This window comes from Onychomys torridus, chromosome 3 (assembly GCF_903995425.1).
Source record: "Onychomys torridus chromosome 3, mOncTor1.1, whole genome shotgun sequence".
NCBI lineage: Eukaryota > Metazoa > Chordata > Mammalia > Rodentia > Cricetidae > Onychomys > Onychomys torridus.
Genome location: NC_050445.1, coordinates 33,517,951 through 33,533,368, shown reverse-complemented (window position 1 = coordinate 33,533,368; position 15,418 = coordinate 33,517,951). Strand labels below are relative to the sequence as shown.

General features: G+C 38.5%; 1 protein-coding gene across 1 annotated transcript in view; it reads right to left on the bottom strand.

The window, feature by feature from the left end:
- Window positions 1-573: 573 nt before the first annotated feature.
- Ptn (pleiotrophin) overlaps window positions 574-15,418 on the bottom strand; it is an 85,884-nt gene continuing 71,039 nt past the window's right edge. Inside the window, exon 5 of the mRNA XM_036182614.1 lies at window positions 574-1,363. Coding sequence (XP_036038507.1) covers window positions 1,308-1,363 — 56 coding nt within the window. The 3' untranslated portion in view covers window positions 574-1,307. The remainder of the gene's footprint in view (window positions 1,364-15,418) is intronic.

The window sequence follows — 15,418 nt, the reverse complement described above, 5'->3', positions numbered from 1 at the left end:
TTTTGAATCAAGCTAGCCCAAAATCATTCAATGGATGAACCTTTTTCTCTTGCATTAAACACTAGACTAATTGAAGCCTTATTGAAATTTGATGAATTCCTCAATACTGATACAAATCAAGAGTCTTTTATCTAAAGTGTTTGGAATGAGGTGTACCGTATTTGATTTTTTTTTTTTTTTTTACTTCATAATCTGCCTGCACAAGATTAGATGTCTCAGGAATGGGACCTGTCACTAAACATTGATTTGTTTCCTATACACCTAGTACACACAATCCCAGGTAAGTGTATGCAGTAATTCTGTGTGCCTTCATTTCTGCTCTGAGTCTTCCCCAGAGCCATGGGTGGAATTTTCCATGTGTGAGGTCAGGTCTGTGCACAAAAGTGTTGAGGCTTTTGTGCACATCAGATTTGGTATTTAGGGGCACTCAGCCTGTACAATTTATCAAAACACAAAAGAAAAGAAAAAAGAAGGAAAAACACTTGAGTAACGTTTGTGCCCATGAGGAATTTAACTAGCTTATATGATGGACTTTCTCAGCATGGCTGACAAAAGGAGAATTACAATATGAAATTACTGCACACAAAGCATCTTTTATTCAGCATCAATTTGATTTATTCCCCTAGATTTTTTTCCTCATATGGAAAAAATTATTTCATCAAGAAACCAAAGTTTCTGCCAAAGCGAAAGAGTTTTGTTTTTTAATGCTTTTCTTATAAAACAAAAATCAACTTTGCACTACATCATTGTTTTGCCTTTCTCCTTCTCTTGATTTGCTAATTTTTAAAGAAAACATCCACCAGCAGAAAACGATGTATTTCTCTTCAATAGAATGATTATATTTTATTGCTGCTTTGTTTAGTATATATTTTTCTCAATTGGGAAAAAAAAGTCTAGGTGAAAATCTATCTAGCAAGAGAAGTAGTTTACATGGTTGTAACATTTAAATTGCTGCCCAAGGGGGGAAAATGTAAAAAAAAAAAAAAAATTAAAGAAAAAAAGATTTAAATGTGAAACATCACATAACTTCAAAAAACTTACCTCAATTGCCTACCACCTATCATGTACTACAGCTCAACTTCCTAAACAGTATTACAATCCTTTATTATAAGCCCCTATTGGGTCTATGGTATACACTTAAAAAAAAATGCTACTACAAAAAATTTTCTTTTCTCTTTTTTTTTATCCTATCACATACTTAAGCTACAGATAACGGTTGAATAAAAAGCCTACAGTAGGTATAAATGTAATAGTTAACTATCCTGTTTGCTGATGTTCTTTTCCTGGTACACAGAAAGCGGCGTCTTTTAATCCAGCATCTTCTCCTGCTTCTTGCCTTCCTTTTTCTTCTTCTTTGATTCTGCTGCAATTTAAAAGAAAAAGAAAATAGCGTCAAGGTACTAATCTACAAAAGGGATGCCAGTTTTCATGTAACTGGCCAAGATCAATACACAAGATGTTTGCTCCTGTGAAGTTGCCAGTGTGTGTGCATGTGTACAAACAAGATTTGGGGAAGTATCTATAAGAATGGGCAAGAAGAACACAGCCTATCTATGTGTATAGTTAAACATGCTTGTTATTGTGTTGGTTGCCTCCATTTGAAATGTCAAACATTGTTTGAGGGTCCTGCTTAGAAAACATATGTATCTGGAGGGCCTGATCCAGTTGGGGGCTCCACAGCTTTTGGTTCATAATTCATGTGTTTCCATTCATTTGGCTACAATTGAATAGCTTGAACTGTTTGGGAGGCACCCAGGCAGTGGGACCCGGACCTATTCTTAGTGCATGAGCTGGCTGTTTGGATCCTTGGGCTTACACAGGGACACTTTGCTCAGCCTGGAAGGAGGGGACTGGACCTGCCTGTACTGAATCTACCAGGTTGAATTGAATCCCCAGGGGAGTCTTGGTCCTGGAGGAGATGGGAATGGAGGAGAGGGACTGGGGAAGGTGGGGGTGGGGGCGGGATGGGGGAGGACAGGGAAACCCATGGCTGATATCTAAAATTAAAACACAAATATGATAAATAAAAAAAGGAGAAAAAATAAAAAAATAAACTTTATCCATAATTTTGAATTATAAAAAATTTATTTCATATAAGAAAAGAAAACATATGTAGCAGGCTGGACTCTCTTAGGAATAAACCAGGCCTCTTCTTGATGGAAGGCTTTAGTTGACTTGCTTAGTTCCAATGCTTTAACAATCCCTTCAATTGGAAATGTTAATTCACCATTCATTAGCATTCACTTTTTTTTCCTTCTAAGCAAACAGTTCCAATGTACATCTGCTAATATATTCAGGCAGCTCTTTATAGTAGAACTATGGACCATATAATATGTAGTCCAAGGGAGCTTTGTCTAAAGGACCATACAGAGTTGAGTGAATCAAACAGAGGGAGGGTATCAACCTCCTATATATTAGATACACAATAAAACCATTAGGAATTGCATCAAATGGCTCCATCCTTTTCCTTTCAATCTTCTTATTTTCTCCCTTTTACTGATATGAGGTCATAGTGAGTCACATTTGGAAAGTTAACATTGCTTTCTTATTTTCAAGAATGAGACCTGAATTAACTCTGTGAATAAAGTCAATTTCATTTCAGTAGTCTTTCAAGGTGACCAAAAGACAAAGCTTTGGTATGATCATGAGGGTCCCCACTTGATCTAGGGCAGAACTTCACTTGGTAAAGCCTAGTGCTTTATAATGTTCATGCAGTGGCCACTCTGCAAAGCATTAAGAGCCAGGAGGATCCAGACACTGATGTGTAACAGTAGGGCACCTTAGTTTGCATTGAACAAAAGCAAGTGGTATGACATACCAAATGTTAACTCAATCCCCAGGCTTCCCATCACTTTCTCCATCCTGTACTGAGACTGTGAAGCAGACATGCTTGCCAAGAAATGAGCAACTGTGAGACATTCAAGAGGAAGGGCTATCTCCTGGAAGAATATCTGCTCTGTCCCTTCAGTGATACCTAAGGGGCATCCCTGCTCCAGACATTTTAAATGTAATATGGGCTCATGTAGACAATATAAAGACATGCATACATCATAGCTACACACTGATGTTTTAGCTCCCTGGGTTTGTAAACCCTCATCCTTTCCTTAGAAAATGACTAAGTTCATAGAGGATAGTGCCCATAGTTGGGATGCAGACACAAGATGGCTGTAGAAGTTAGCACTATTAGATTAGAAATGCAATTGTATTTGCAATATGTTGCAAAGTGTTTCTAAAGTCTTGAGATCTTCTAACAAAACAGAAAGATTTGAAATGCCTCCTATTGCTATGAATCATGAATATAAGCATCATTATTATGGTCTCCAAGAACCAAGTGAATTATTGCAAAGTATAGCAAATACCTGATGTTGTCCACTATGTGAAGATATATTGCTGCAACTGGTGTAATAAAGAGCTGAATGGCCATTAGATAGGCAGGAGAGGATAGGTGGGATTTCATGGGAGAGAGAGGAAGAGGAGGAAGAATCTAGGCATGAGCAATTCACCAGGGAGATGTAGGGAAAAGCAGCTCGCACAGTACGGAGATGAGGTAAGAAGTCATGTGGCAAAACATGGATTGAAAAATATGGATTAATTAAGTTATAAGAGCTAGTTAAAACCAAGTTTAGCTAAATACAAAGCTTTCATAACTAATAATAGATCTCCTTGTCACTATTTATGAGTTGGCAGTCTGAAAAAAAAAAAAAGCCAAACTGCAACTACCAGTAGGGAAGACAAAGGAAATAAGAAGAATGAGGAGGAACTGTATGAGCCGCATAACAATCCATTCTGGTCCCATTTTCTTCATGCAGAAACACTGAGACTTTTGTTAAGTGCATACTAAAAAGCAAGTGCCAACTTGCAGCATTGCTTCCTGTCAGTGCCTGACATAGATCAGCCCTGTGTTGGGGAAATCAGTCAGTCTGCATTTGTTTTCTGCCAATTGGTAAGAATAAAGCCTCCATCCTCATGGAGGAATATGGGGAGTACTGTGTGAGATGATGGCCTCTGAGATCCCACTTCACTATGCCTCCCAAACATCCATTTATTCAGTGAGAAATAAATATGCATGCCATCTCCACTACAGATCAGATGGAGCTTGAGATTCTCCTACATAAAAGTGAAAGGTGAAAGGAACAAACAGCATCTTCAAATAGTTGGCATCACAAAAAATCCAAAGGGAAATGTTTTCAAGATTGTTCTACATGTATATTTCAATTTTTTAAAAGTGTTTTAAAGGCCATGCTTATGTTAAAGATCATGCCAGGGTTTTGAGGCCAATTTTTCTTGCTAATTAACTGCAAATACATTGCAGATTCCTGTGACATAAAATAGAGAGCATCTACGAGAATGAATTACTAAGACGAAAAAGCTTCTGAATTCTAGACAGTATGAAAAAAAAGATATTTTCCCCTGAGTTATTTCATCATTCTTAGAAATATTAGTAACTTCCCTGTTTTTAAATGTAGCATGAGCTCATGTAGACAATATAGAAACATTCACATGTTAACAAGAATTGTCTATCATTTGCCAATATGGAAACAAAGTGATTATTGGTAAATTCTATTTGTATTTCTTCCTATTGTTTCCATTAGGAATGCACTGAAAACTGTTGAGTACTAGAGAGATGGCTCAGTGGTTAAAGTATTTGCTGCTCTAACCTTGGACCTGAGTTATGGTCCCAGCACCCACATACAACTCCAGTTCCAGGGAATCTGATTCCCTCTTCTGCCCTCCATGGGCATCAGGCACATACATGGATCACAGACATATGTGTAGACAAAACACTCATACACATAAAAATAAAAATAAATAAATCTTTTAAAATCTGTTGAATCTACCTTCTGCAATACTTGTATAAACCTTGAAACATGACCAAGTTGATTCCCCGACGTAAGATAAAGTATCCCATTTGCTTTAACAGTTCTTCTTTTGTAGTTCATTTGGATGCTGTCATCACTTTTTTTTTTGTTTTTGCTCACAAATCAAGAAGCTTTAAAATTTTTACCTGAGTATAGATTATAAGGAGATGATTTCCTAGATAGAAGAAAAGAGTATTTTGAAGCTCCAGATCTGTATCACAACTCTACTTCTTGTGAGTTCTAACCTAAATTTTTATCAGCAATTTCTATGGAATCTTATCACAGTCAATTTGCTCCACAAAGCTGAATAGTCAAAGGACATGAGTTATCTCTTCTTCCCCTCTGCACAGTCCTTTAGGAACAATGGCTACTATGCAGTTGACAGAGTAACTTCTAAACTATTCTCTGTATTAGGAAAATGATAGACATGGGGTCAGAAGGCAGCCCTAAGAGACTGACAGCCATTTAAACACTGTAAGGACCAATGCTTTCACACTAAATTGAAAAGTTGAATATTCTGGGGCAGATTTATCTCATAGCAAAAATAACAGGGAAGAAGAAAGGTCATGTGGTGGTTTGAATAGGAATGGCCCCATAGGCTCCTATGTTTGAATGGAATGTTTGGTCATTAGGGAGTCACACTACTAGACAAGGATTAGGAGATGTGGCCTTGCTGGAGGAAGTGTGGTAGGAGTAGACTTTGAGGTTTCAAATGCTCAAATCAAGCCCCGGGTCTCTTTATTCCTGCTGCCTGTGGATCCAGATGTAGAACTTGCAGCTCCTCCAGTGCAATGTCTGCCTGCATGTAGCTATGTCCCCCCATGATAATGATGGACTAAACCTCTGAAACTGTAAGCCAGGCCCAATTGAATGCTTTTCTTTATAAGAGTTGCCATGGTCATGGTGTTTCTTCACAGTAATAGAACACTGGCTAAGACAGGCAGTGAGAAGAATGAAGAGGGATTAATATGAGCTATACTATGTGGTTATAGTATCTCATATGGCTATTAAATGTACATAAAACTAACAAGGAAATTATTAGGGATATGATGTCAAATATCAGCCCTTGTTTCCTGTTGGCTTGAGCTGAGTAGCTTTGATTCAGTAAAGCAATGGGAGAAATCAATGACAACAACAGAAATAAGTCATTCTATCCTAGTGGGTAAAATAAAAGACTCAAAAGTGCATGCTGTGCTTTCAGAGCTCAGGAGTCTACTATGAGTTTGTTTGGGTCAATAAATGACAGTAATCTACCAAATGAATAGGAACCTATCACTGTCATATAGAAAAATCATAGTGTAACACATCCTGAAGCCTGGCTATCATCAAAATAGTTTCTATGCTTGGTAGACCTATTTAAAGTGACTCACTGGCACTTAAGAATGAGCTACCTTGTTCACAAGAAATGTATGATTTCTCACACTGCACCTCAAAACTGATAATGAGCTTTGTGGACTCATGAATCATAACTCTTTTCTTTACCTTGATCCAGGTTCTAGTTGCCTGTGCTCTCCAAAATTTCATTAAATTCTCACTGAGATCCACTTAAATTTAAATATATATATTTAAATATTTACTGTGAGATAATCCTTTTATACACTGTGTGAATATATGTCACTGTGATTGGTTTAATAAACACGCTGACTGGCCAGTACCTGAACAGGATAAAGTTAGGCTGGAGAGCCAAACTGAGAATGATAAGATGAGAAAGGACAGGATGAGAGAATCACCAGCCTGAGGGAGTACAAATCAGACATACAAAATGGGACAGAGGCAAAAGCCATAAGCCTCAGAGTAGCACATAGGTTAATAGAGCTAGTAAGAGCTAGTTAGTAACAAGCCTGAGCTATTGGCCAAGCATTTGTAATTTATATTAAGCCTCTGAGTAATTATTTAAGAGTAGGCAGTCAGGACAGGAACTATCCCCTACAAACATTGTTAAATATTAAGATATATTGATATTAAATCATTATAAAGTCATTTAGTAATATATGCTGTTAATATGATTAATAATATGTAACATATTAAATATTATACACAGTTGTACAGTACAGGAAGATTATTTATTTCAACCAAATAGAGCCAAGTTAATAAAAGTCCTTCAAGAAGTTAAGTATTTTCCAAAGGAACCCACACACCTATCAATAAACTGTTATAAATAAATAAATAAATATCAATAAATAATATGAATAGGTAATAATGACAAATAAAATAATGTAAGCAAGTTTGTTTTCCTTTCTACAAGTATCCCAGTCTTATTTCCCTGCCAACTTGCCACACTGTTTGTGTGTGAGGAGGGGGGAAGGGCTAAAATATGATGTCTTCATTGCTTTCTCAGCAATTTTATAATGTACTTTCTATGTGCAGTTGACACAAGAGAAAAGCCAGCCCTGTATTCATGTGTTGGAGTCCCTGACAGGCTTGACACTTGTATATATCAGATAGAAAATGGGCATTTATCATTATTATTTCACTAATGTAATGGCGTAGTCCTCATATTTTAACCACCTATTCACAACACAGATTTTTGTTGCAAAAATCTCTTCCCTTTCCTAAGTCAGTGAACCACTGCCATGACCTTGCACTCAGCAGTGGCTTCCCTACTGACTTCTTCCACCCTGAGGCAACAGAGAAGACATCTAAATATTTAATATATTATTTCTTAAATGAGGACTCAGTCAGAACATTTGTCATATTATAAATGATAAGCAATTATATTGATGGGATCTGTTGGACATGTCACATTTCCACTTAGCTCATTATTGTTTTCCACCACCATACCTGATAAATACTTTATATAAGATCAGCACCAATTAAAAAAAAACAAATTATGATTCACAAAATGAGGAGAAGCTTGAACTTCAGGATGTGAAGATTTTTGCATCCTAAAGTATAACACTATGAATTGTTCCTTGTTTGCTTCCATATGAATTTTTCTTGGGGGTTCAAAAAATTATAGGCATGGATTAAATGAAGTTTTATGGGTTAAATGTGTTCCCCCAAATCCATGCTAAAATTTCAATCCATGTATCTCATAGAGCCAATATATCTGGAGACAGAGCCTTTGCAGGAGTAATTCAGTCAAAATGAAGTCTTAATCTGGTGACTGATATCCTCGGAAGAGTCAATTCACACACAGTGGGGACACTGGAAAAAAAAGCAGCCATTTCCAAGCCAAATGAAGAGATGTCAGGAGATACCAACCTACACAGATCTTGCTCTCTTACTTACTTGTAGCTTCTAGAATCATGAAGAAATGTACATGTGTTGTTTAGGGTACTGAGTCTGGGATGCTTTGTTACAGCAAATCTAGTAAACTAATACATCACACTTAATTATTACCAAAGCAGCTCATGTATGTATATCCTTAAGATCCACTATAGAAGGTCAAAATATATGTCCCTTGCTTTTTACTTTGGCCTACAGAAGAGAATATGTGGTAAATGTATCATATTGGTGTTGAGGCAAGGTGCTTGTTGCAAGAATATGAGAACTTGAGCTCAGAGCCCCAGAACTTACGTACAAGGACAAGCTTTGCCAGGATGGGCTCTGCAGTGCGTGTCTGTAACCCCAGCATAGGTAATGGGAGACAGGGCAAAACATAGAAGGTTATTGACCAGGCAGCCTAGCCAAATTGGTGATCATGGTTCAGTGAGAGATCTCTCAACAGACAGGGTGGGGTAGCGAATGAAGAAGACAGCTAACTTCAACCCCCACCTAACACATGCTCACATACACCCATTAAAATATAGAGGAGGGAGAGCGAGAACCACTGCATGTTTTCCCTCCTATTTAGAATCCAGATCTATATATGTAGGTGTGTGACATATGACATAAAAGCAAAATGGAGAGACTATCTGAGGGGCAGGGAGGTGACCAGAAAGAGGTGGGAAAGGGGACACAGGAGAGTAATGGGAGGTGAAGTGAGCAAAGCATGATGTCATATACGCATGAAAATGTCACAGTCAGATCCATTATGTAATTATAAAAATCAACACTAGAAAATTTATGTCAGGTTTATGTTCAATAGTAGTCACACAAACATACACAACATTAGTCCTGTTCTCACATCTCCACACAGGTGCTTCTGGTTCCAAGCAGGTGAGACCCTAGTACCCATCTGTAACACAGTCAAGACTAGACCTTCATTGCTCTCTCTGAATCTTTCACATTCTCGACAGTAGCTTTCATAGCAGCAGGATTTTTTATCCTTGTGTGTCTGGATGAAAGTCAGAAAACAAGGAGTTTCAATTTTTTTCTAGAATAAAGACAGGTTTTGAAAGTCTCCTAAGAGTGAATACTATGAACACTTTAATCAGCGAAAAATATCTCCAGACTCTACCCTGTGTGTCTAAGCAGGAGCCCAGGAACACTTTTACCTGCTCCCAGCCTTTGGATTTCTGATGAATTTTCCTATGAATATTGCTTACTCTTCTAGAAAAAGCCTTTGTTTCTTTTCTTTCCTTTCATTGCCTCTGCATCCTGAGCACCAGCCAGTCAGTCTTCTTTGATTTCCCTGTGGGCTCCCGCCAGCTCTGCATCAGTGCAGAGCTGACTAGGGCTGCTGGGACTGTGGCTGAGTACCTCCTGACAGCCCTTGTTACCAAGACAGATATGCCTCAGATAGAGAGAGGCACCAGAGCCTCCACGAAGCTCACAGCAGAATCTAGAATATCTGATTCTGTCTGGGAGGCCACTAGTATGGCAGGGTGGCATGATCTACGATTCCTCACTTTAAAACACTACATCCTTCTTGTAGGGCCCCAGTTGGATGAATACAGTACTAAAAGTTGTCCTTTGGTTTCAATGCAATTACTATACAAAAAGAAAGATAAGCCAGGAATTATCTGATTGGATTCAATCATAAATGTCCCCAAATGTATTTATATGGCTGGCTGTTTTAAATTACCACAAAAGAAAACAAAAACAAATTATCAATTTTATTTTCATAAATTCTTCTGGGAGTCCTTGGTATAGAAATCTCAACTTCTGTTTCAAGATTGGCCACTTACTGGGAGGATCAACTTATACAAATTACAATTCCTAGACTATAAAATGTGGTGAAACTCCTATATGTTGTTATGAGGATTAAGGGAGACAAGCTACGCCAAAAAATTAGCATAAGGCTTGCCATATAACAAATATCTAATAAATAAACTACTCTTATGATGCTCGAGAAAAGAAACAACAACAAACTACAGAGAACACAAGAAGTAATTCTTGATTCAGAAATTAGAAGGCAGAAATACAAAAGCTTCTGGAGAGAGAAAACTCAAGATCTTCAGCCCAAAAAGTAATTAGTGTGAACGTTGTTCGATTATGCTGCCTTCTTTAGTACTAATTATTACAGAGCTGCCTTCTGTGTGCACAACTAATGAGCCTCCAACGTGTGGAATTTACGCAGGGAGATAAACGCAGACATAGAGTGAAGTAAACCCTACAAATATTTTTAGTTCCTCATTCTTATGTCTGCCTTGGCAAGTAGGACCAAAAGTTCTTGACTTAAGGACAAGATCTAAACACCCAAGAGATTCTTCTTCCTGGTGAACTTTCAGCAGTGATTCCTCAGCAGATGCAGCAAACCAGTGTGTGAACAGCATGGCCCAGTGATCCAGGTAAGACAGTACAGGTGGATATACCATCCATTCTTTCATCCATCCACCCCAGTCATGTCCCATTCATCTATCCCCTGAAGTTTGGACCTTTGGTTTGACTGGTGCAAAGCACATAGACAGTGTGTAGAGCAAAGATCAGGGAAAGTCCAAGCAGGATGATTCTCATGAAAGCTGGTAAAGATTTAGGATGCGTCTGGAATTCATGACCCTTTTTACATAGGAGTCATGACATCTATACTGAATTACACAGGGAGAAGCTGTATGTGGTACAGGAGATCCCTAATCAAACTGCCGTGTATCTAAATCCACAACTCTGCTTGTTAGGATGGAATCCTGCTCTAAGTGCCTGGCTTCCCTATGGCTTCAGCTTCCTCGTCCGTGAAACCAGAAGTTGCAGGATGTACTTCAGCACTTTGTACCTATTCAGTAGTAGCAGGTACACACTACACTAAGCCGTGAACTGTGTGAGAAAACTCATGGCTAGTTACTACTGCAATCACCACAGGTCTTCTTACATCAGAGGCGTGAATACCCACTTCAACATTGGCTGTGGTGGCTGTGGTGGTGCACTACCATGCAATACGACTACTAAGGAAAGTGTGAATTCAGGATCAACCTGAGCTATACAGTGACTTCTAGGTCAGCCTGACCTACATTGTGAGATCAGTCTTGTGTGTGTGTGTGTGTGTGTGTGTGTGTGTGTGTGTGTGTGAGAGAGAGAGAGAGAGAGAGAGAGAGAGAGAGAGAGAGAGAGAAACAAAAAGCCCCACTGAAAATGCCTACATCAAAAGGATGGAGGAAACAGGAAAGTAATCTCAAAATTATTGTACGTTTATCAAGCACATTACATATGGACCTCATTTTCATTTTTTATTAATAATATTCTTCATTCATTTTTTGGGAATTTCATATATATGTATAATGTATCTTTATTTCATCTTAACAACAACACTATGTTGTATTTACTGTCCACAGTTTGGAAGACAAAACATCACTTTGACACGAAAGGAACAGAATCAGATCTTGCTTTGGATATAATATTATAACTAGGAAATAAAAATATAGGTGGCATTAAACATTTCTACAAGCAGAATAGCCACAAAATGAAAATCTGAGCCCAAACTGAGAAAGAGGGTTTCTCTCTGACCAAGAAACATGGAAGTCCTATTATGTACCCCATGCTGCCTCTCCTGCTGTCAAATTGGAAGGACAAAGATCCTCAGCACCCCTTTTTCCAGCCAAAGAATCTCAGCAGTGGAGGCAGGTCCTGAGCCATTCTGCATGGAGATTCTACACCATACACTCTCTCCACACAGTTAAAAGTTCCAGAGCCTAGAAAAGTCTGTATGCACAGTGAAGCTATGCCTCTTTCTGCTGGATGACAGAGCCTTGCAAAATGGAAAAAAAAAAAATGTTGAGGAACTTCTTTTATCTTCAAAAGAACAAACAACAGAAATCTATTTGGTGGAGAGAGAATGGAGAATGCTGGGAATATCACTTTACTGACCCATTTTCCCATTCAATAGTCAGCTGCCAAAAGCTGTGCACTGCACACAGTGGAGCCTGGCTCTGAGACAGTAGCCTTTCTTTTGATCTGTAAAGATGAATCATCAAACCTAAGAGAAAGCTAGGCAGCTGTCCCAGACAGAACAATGAGATGGAAAACTTTTAGAAATAGCTGGAGAAAAAAAAAAAAAAAGAATGGGCGTTATCATGAGTGGAGAAATTCAACAAGCACCTGGTAGCAGATTATGGGTTGTAACGGAGCTGGCAGACCAACTTTAATTCATTTCCTCAATCACCTGCAGGACAGACATCAAACTTTGAGCTCACAGCATGGACAATCCCAGGAACATTTTGGACAAGCCCCAGGTGCCAGACAACTTAAAAGCCAATGACCACCCTCCCAACTAAGCAAGCCCTAAATGAACTTCAAGATACCACTAATGCTTCTAATGTAAAAAGCAACTGCCATATCTGAAATCCTTGAATAGTCTAGACTGATTAAGCAATATCATTTGCAACCCACAGAAAATCCAAATCTCACTGAAGTTCCCATGTAAATCCCAGTCCCAGGCCCCACATGCCTGTGCTACTTAGAGGATGATGTTTGTTCCATGGGCTGCAGCACTCACTAAGATGATGCTGGTGGTGGGACCCTGTTTCGCCACAGAGGGGTCCCTCCCAGGACCCTTGCTTGTCCCAGTCATTTTCTAATTTCTGAGTGATCCCATCATTTAAGGAGACCCTTGAAACACCAGATTCAGGAAATCTCCTGAGTTCTTTGCTGTGGTTCTTTCTACAGAACTATCTGAATAGGGGAACTATAATTTTCTTCACAGTTAATACAGCTCAGTTAGCTCCATGAGAGGAAAATAATACTTGTTTCAAGAAGAAGAGACCTAACTCTACTTTAAATATGTTCGTTGTCTTGAACAAAACCTCTGTAGGTAATGAATGCTGTAGCCATGGAATGGCAACAATACTTCCTCTACTCCAAGAAGAGAAGGGTGCTAGCTAATGATATAGACTCCAATACATTGCAACTCTCCTGCCCACTCTGAAAGATCAGTCCACTAAGTACTAATTCAAGATTCTTGTAGCAGGCCATCCTGTGCTTATAGGTAGAATCTAAAAAGCCAATTATATTTCCCAAATTCCATTGCAGCAAGATTCTCAGTTAGATCTACTATTTATCAAGCAAATATATTTAAATGAGATATGAAGGTATACACGGTATGTGAGTAACACACAACAGGGACCAAATTGGGAGATATTGGATACCCTCCCCACACATATATACACACAAAAGTCTGGGGGAGGTGGAAGGGTCGATTTGGTGAGCAAGCTAAGAAGATTTTCAGGCTCTGAGTCATTGCATTGTACGTGCTGAGTAGGAGGTAATTTCAGCAGAAGGGGTTTTGCGAGAATAATCCCACGTTGTGTAGTTAGATAATTTCCCTGGATCTGTTGCCTTTGGCTGTATCATTACTGACCTTGCACTATCCAAGCCAGATCCACTGGGCTCATGGAGAGTCTTTGAACTATGTAATACCCTTGAATAAACTCCCTTCTGCTTAGCCAACTGGTGTGGATCTTGATGCACCTAAAATCACTGGCCAATACAGAGCTTTCCTGATTAAATTAAACTTGATTAATTAAAACTCTTTTGTTTCCTAAGCAAATACAAGCTGTAGTCTCCAACACATTTATTCTCTCAGTTATCACTGGTAGGCTGGCAATAATTAAGTAAGTTCTGATTCTATCCGCCAGTGCTCAGAGCAACACTGCCTGGCTGGAACCCTAGGGAAGCTATACCCATTTAATGTACAAAATAGATCCCTCTCTTCTTGTTATCCCTCTCTTCTTCTGGGTAGACAATGCTGAACTTCTCCTTGGGTTATGAGTGTTTCCCACATGCAAATTTAAGGAGATTGAAGAAAATAATCTATGCACTTGAGATTGTGGGCTGAGCCTGAAAGGCAGATTTTGCACAATATTGACAAAGCAGCAGCAAGAACCCATTCTACATTTTAGAGGCTGTGCTGCCTGAATGTGCTGGAATGAATTTCAATGCAATTTTTGCCCGAGTGGGATAGTTAGCAGTTTTCCAGTTGTTTAGATGAGAACTCTAGACATTATAGGTCCCTTTATTTTCCAATCATCTATTTTAATTTTTTACCTTATTAGCAACAGTCAAGTCTCAAAGATATTTTCCAGTTTTCTTTCAACTTAGTAGTGAGTATTAAAAATTCTACCAACAACCATGCTGCATTCTAGGTCTCCCATTCAGCCCACTGGCATGGGGCTTTACAAAGATCGCTTTCTCTTAGATCAAAGGAAAATAGAACATCAGCGCTTAGTTCATATTAATGTGATTTCAGTAATGTATAAACAGGTAGAAAAGGGAGTATGAATGCAGAGCTTGTCAAACCTTGACTCTGTCATTCCTAAGAGATATTGTACTGTCCAAGTGCATCAGGCAGGGTTTGTCTCCTCTCTAATAATACTGCATGGGACCATACCATGTAGTGTCTATACAGGACGTAGAGCAACGTGTGGAGGGAAAACAAGCATGATAATCACCATGGAGGTTCAGACTTAGTATCACTTGCTTTTCCACCAATCTGAAGAAAATGAGGTATGACGCACAGAAGGAAGCTGCAGTATCTATACACCATTATTTGAGAAACAGTATGGAAATATATGCAACTGCCAAGTGTCACTAGCTGCATTTTACTTAAACAAAGAAAGACACATCACAGAATGTGTTTGTGTATCCCATTAAAAACAAACAAACAAACAAACAAAAACCCTCCAGTCTGACAACACATCTTCTACAGTAACATTGATTCTTTGTGCAGAAGAACGTATAGTGCCAAAAATGATATTTATAAAATCTGGCACTGTTTTAAATGGGAGAGATTGGTTACTTTTAGGCCTATTAGGTGTAAGGGGAAGATTAGATTTGAATAACTTATGATCTACAAAATGCCTAGTAGGTATTCTGAAGCATTAGGCTCGTACATGTTAAATAAATTACATACCTGCATTACTAACTATAAACACTTGAATGTCTATTCACTTGAACTATTTTTGCCACCATATTGAAAACTGAATGTGAGAAACCCATCTAGTCATCAACTATTACTAAGTAACAAAAGTAAACTAGCTGAAACATCCAATAATCCAACTAAAAGGAAGGCTTCTTGTATTGTGTTTACTGAATACCCTTAAGGATTTTTTTCAGTTATGGACTACTAAGTTTTTTTGACAGTTTTTATGTTTGCCAACTTCAACATCACCGTGGACTCGTTATTTTTCCTCCTTTTTTAAATCAAACTTCCTCTCCCCTCTTCCACCACCTCAGGGATGATGTGTGTACACATCTTCTCTGGTCACTGGATTTCATACTCAAACAGGACTACTTTTCAGTTTGGGAAG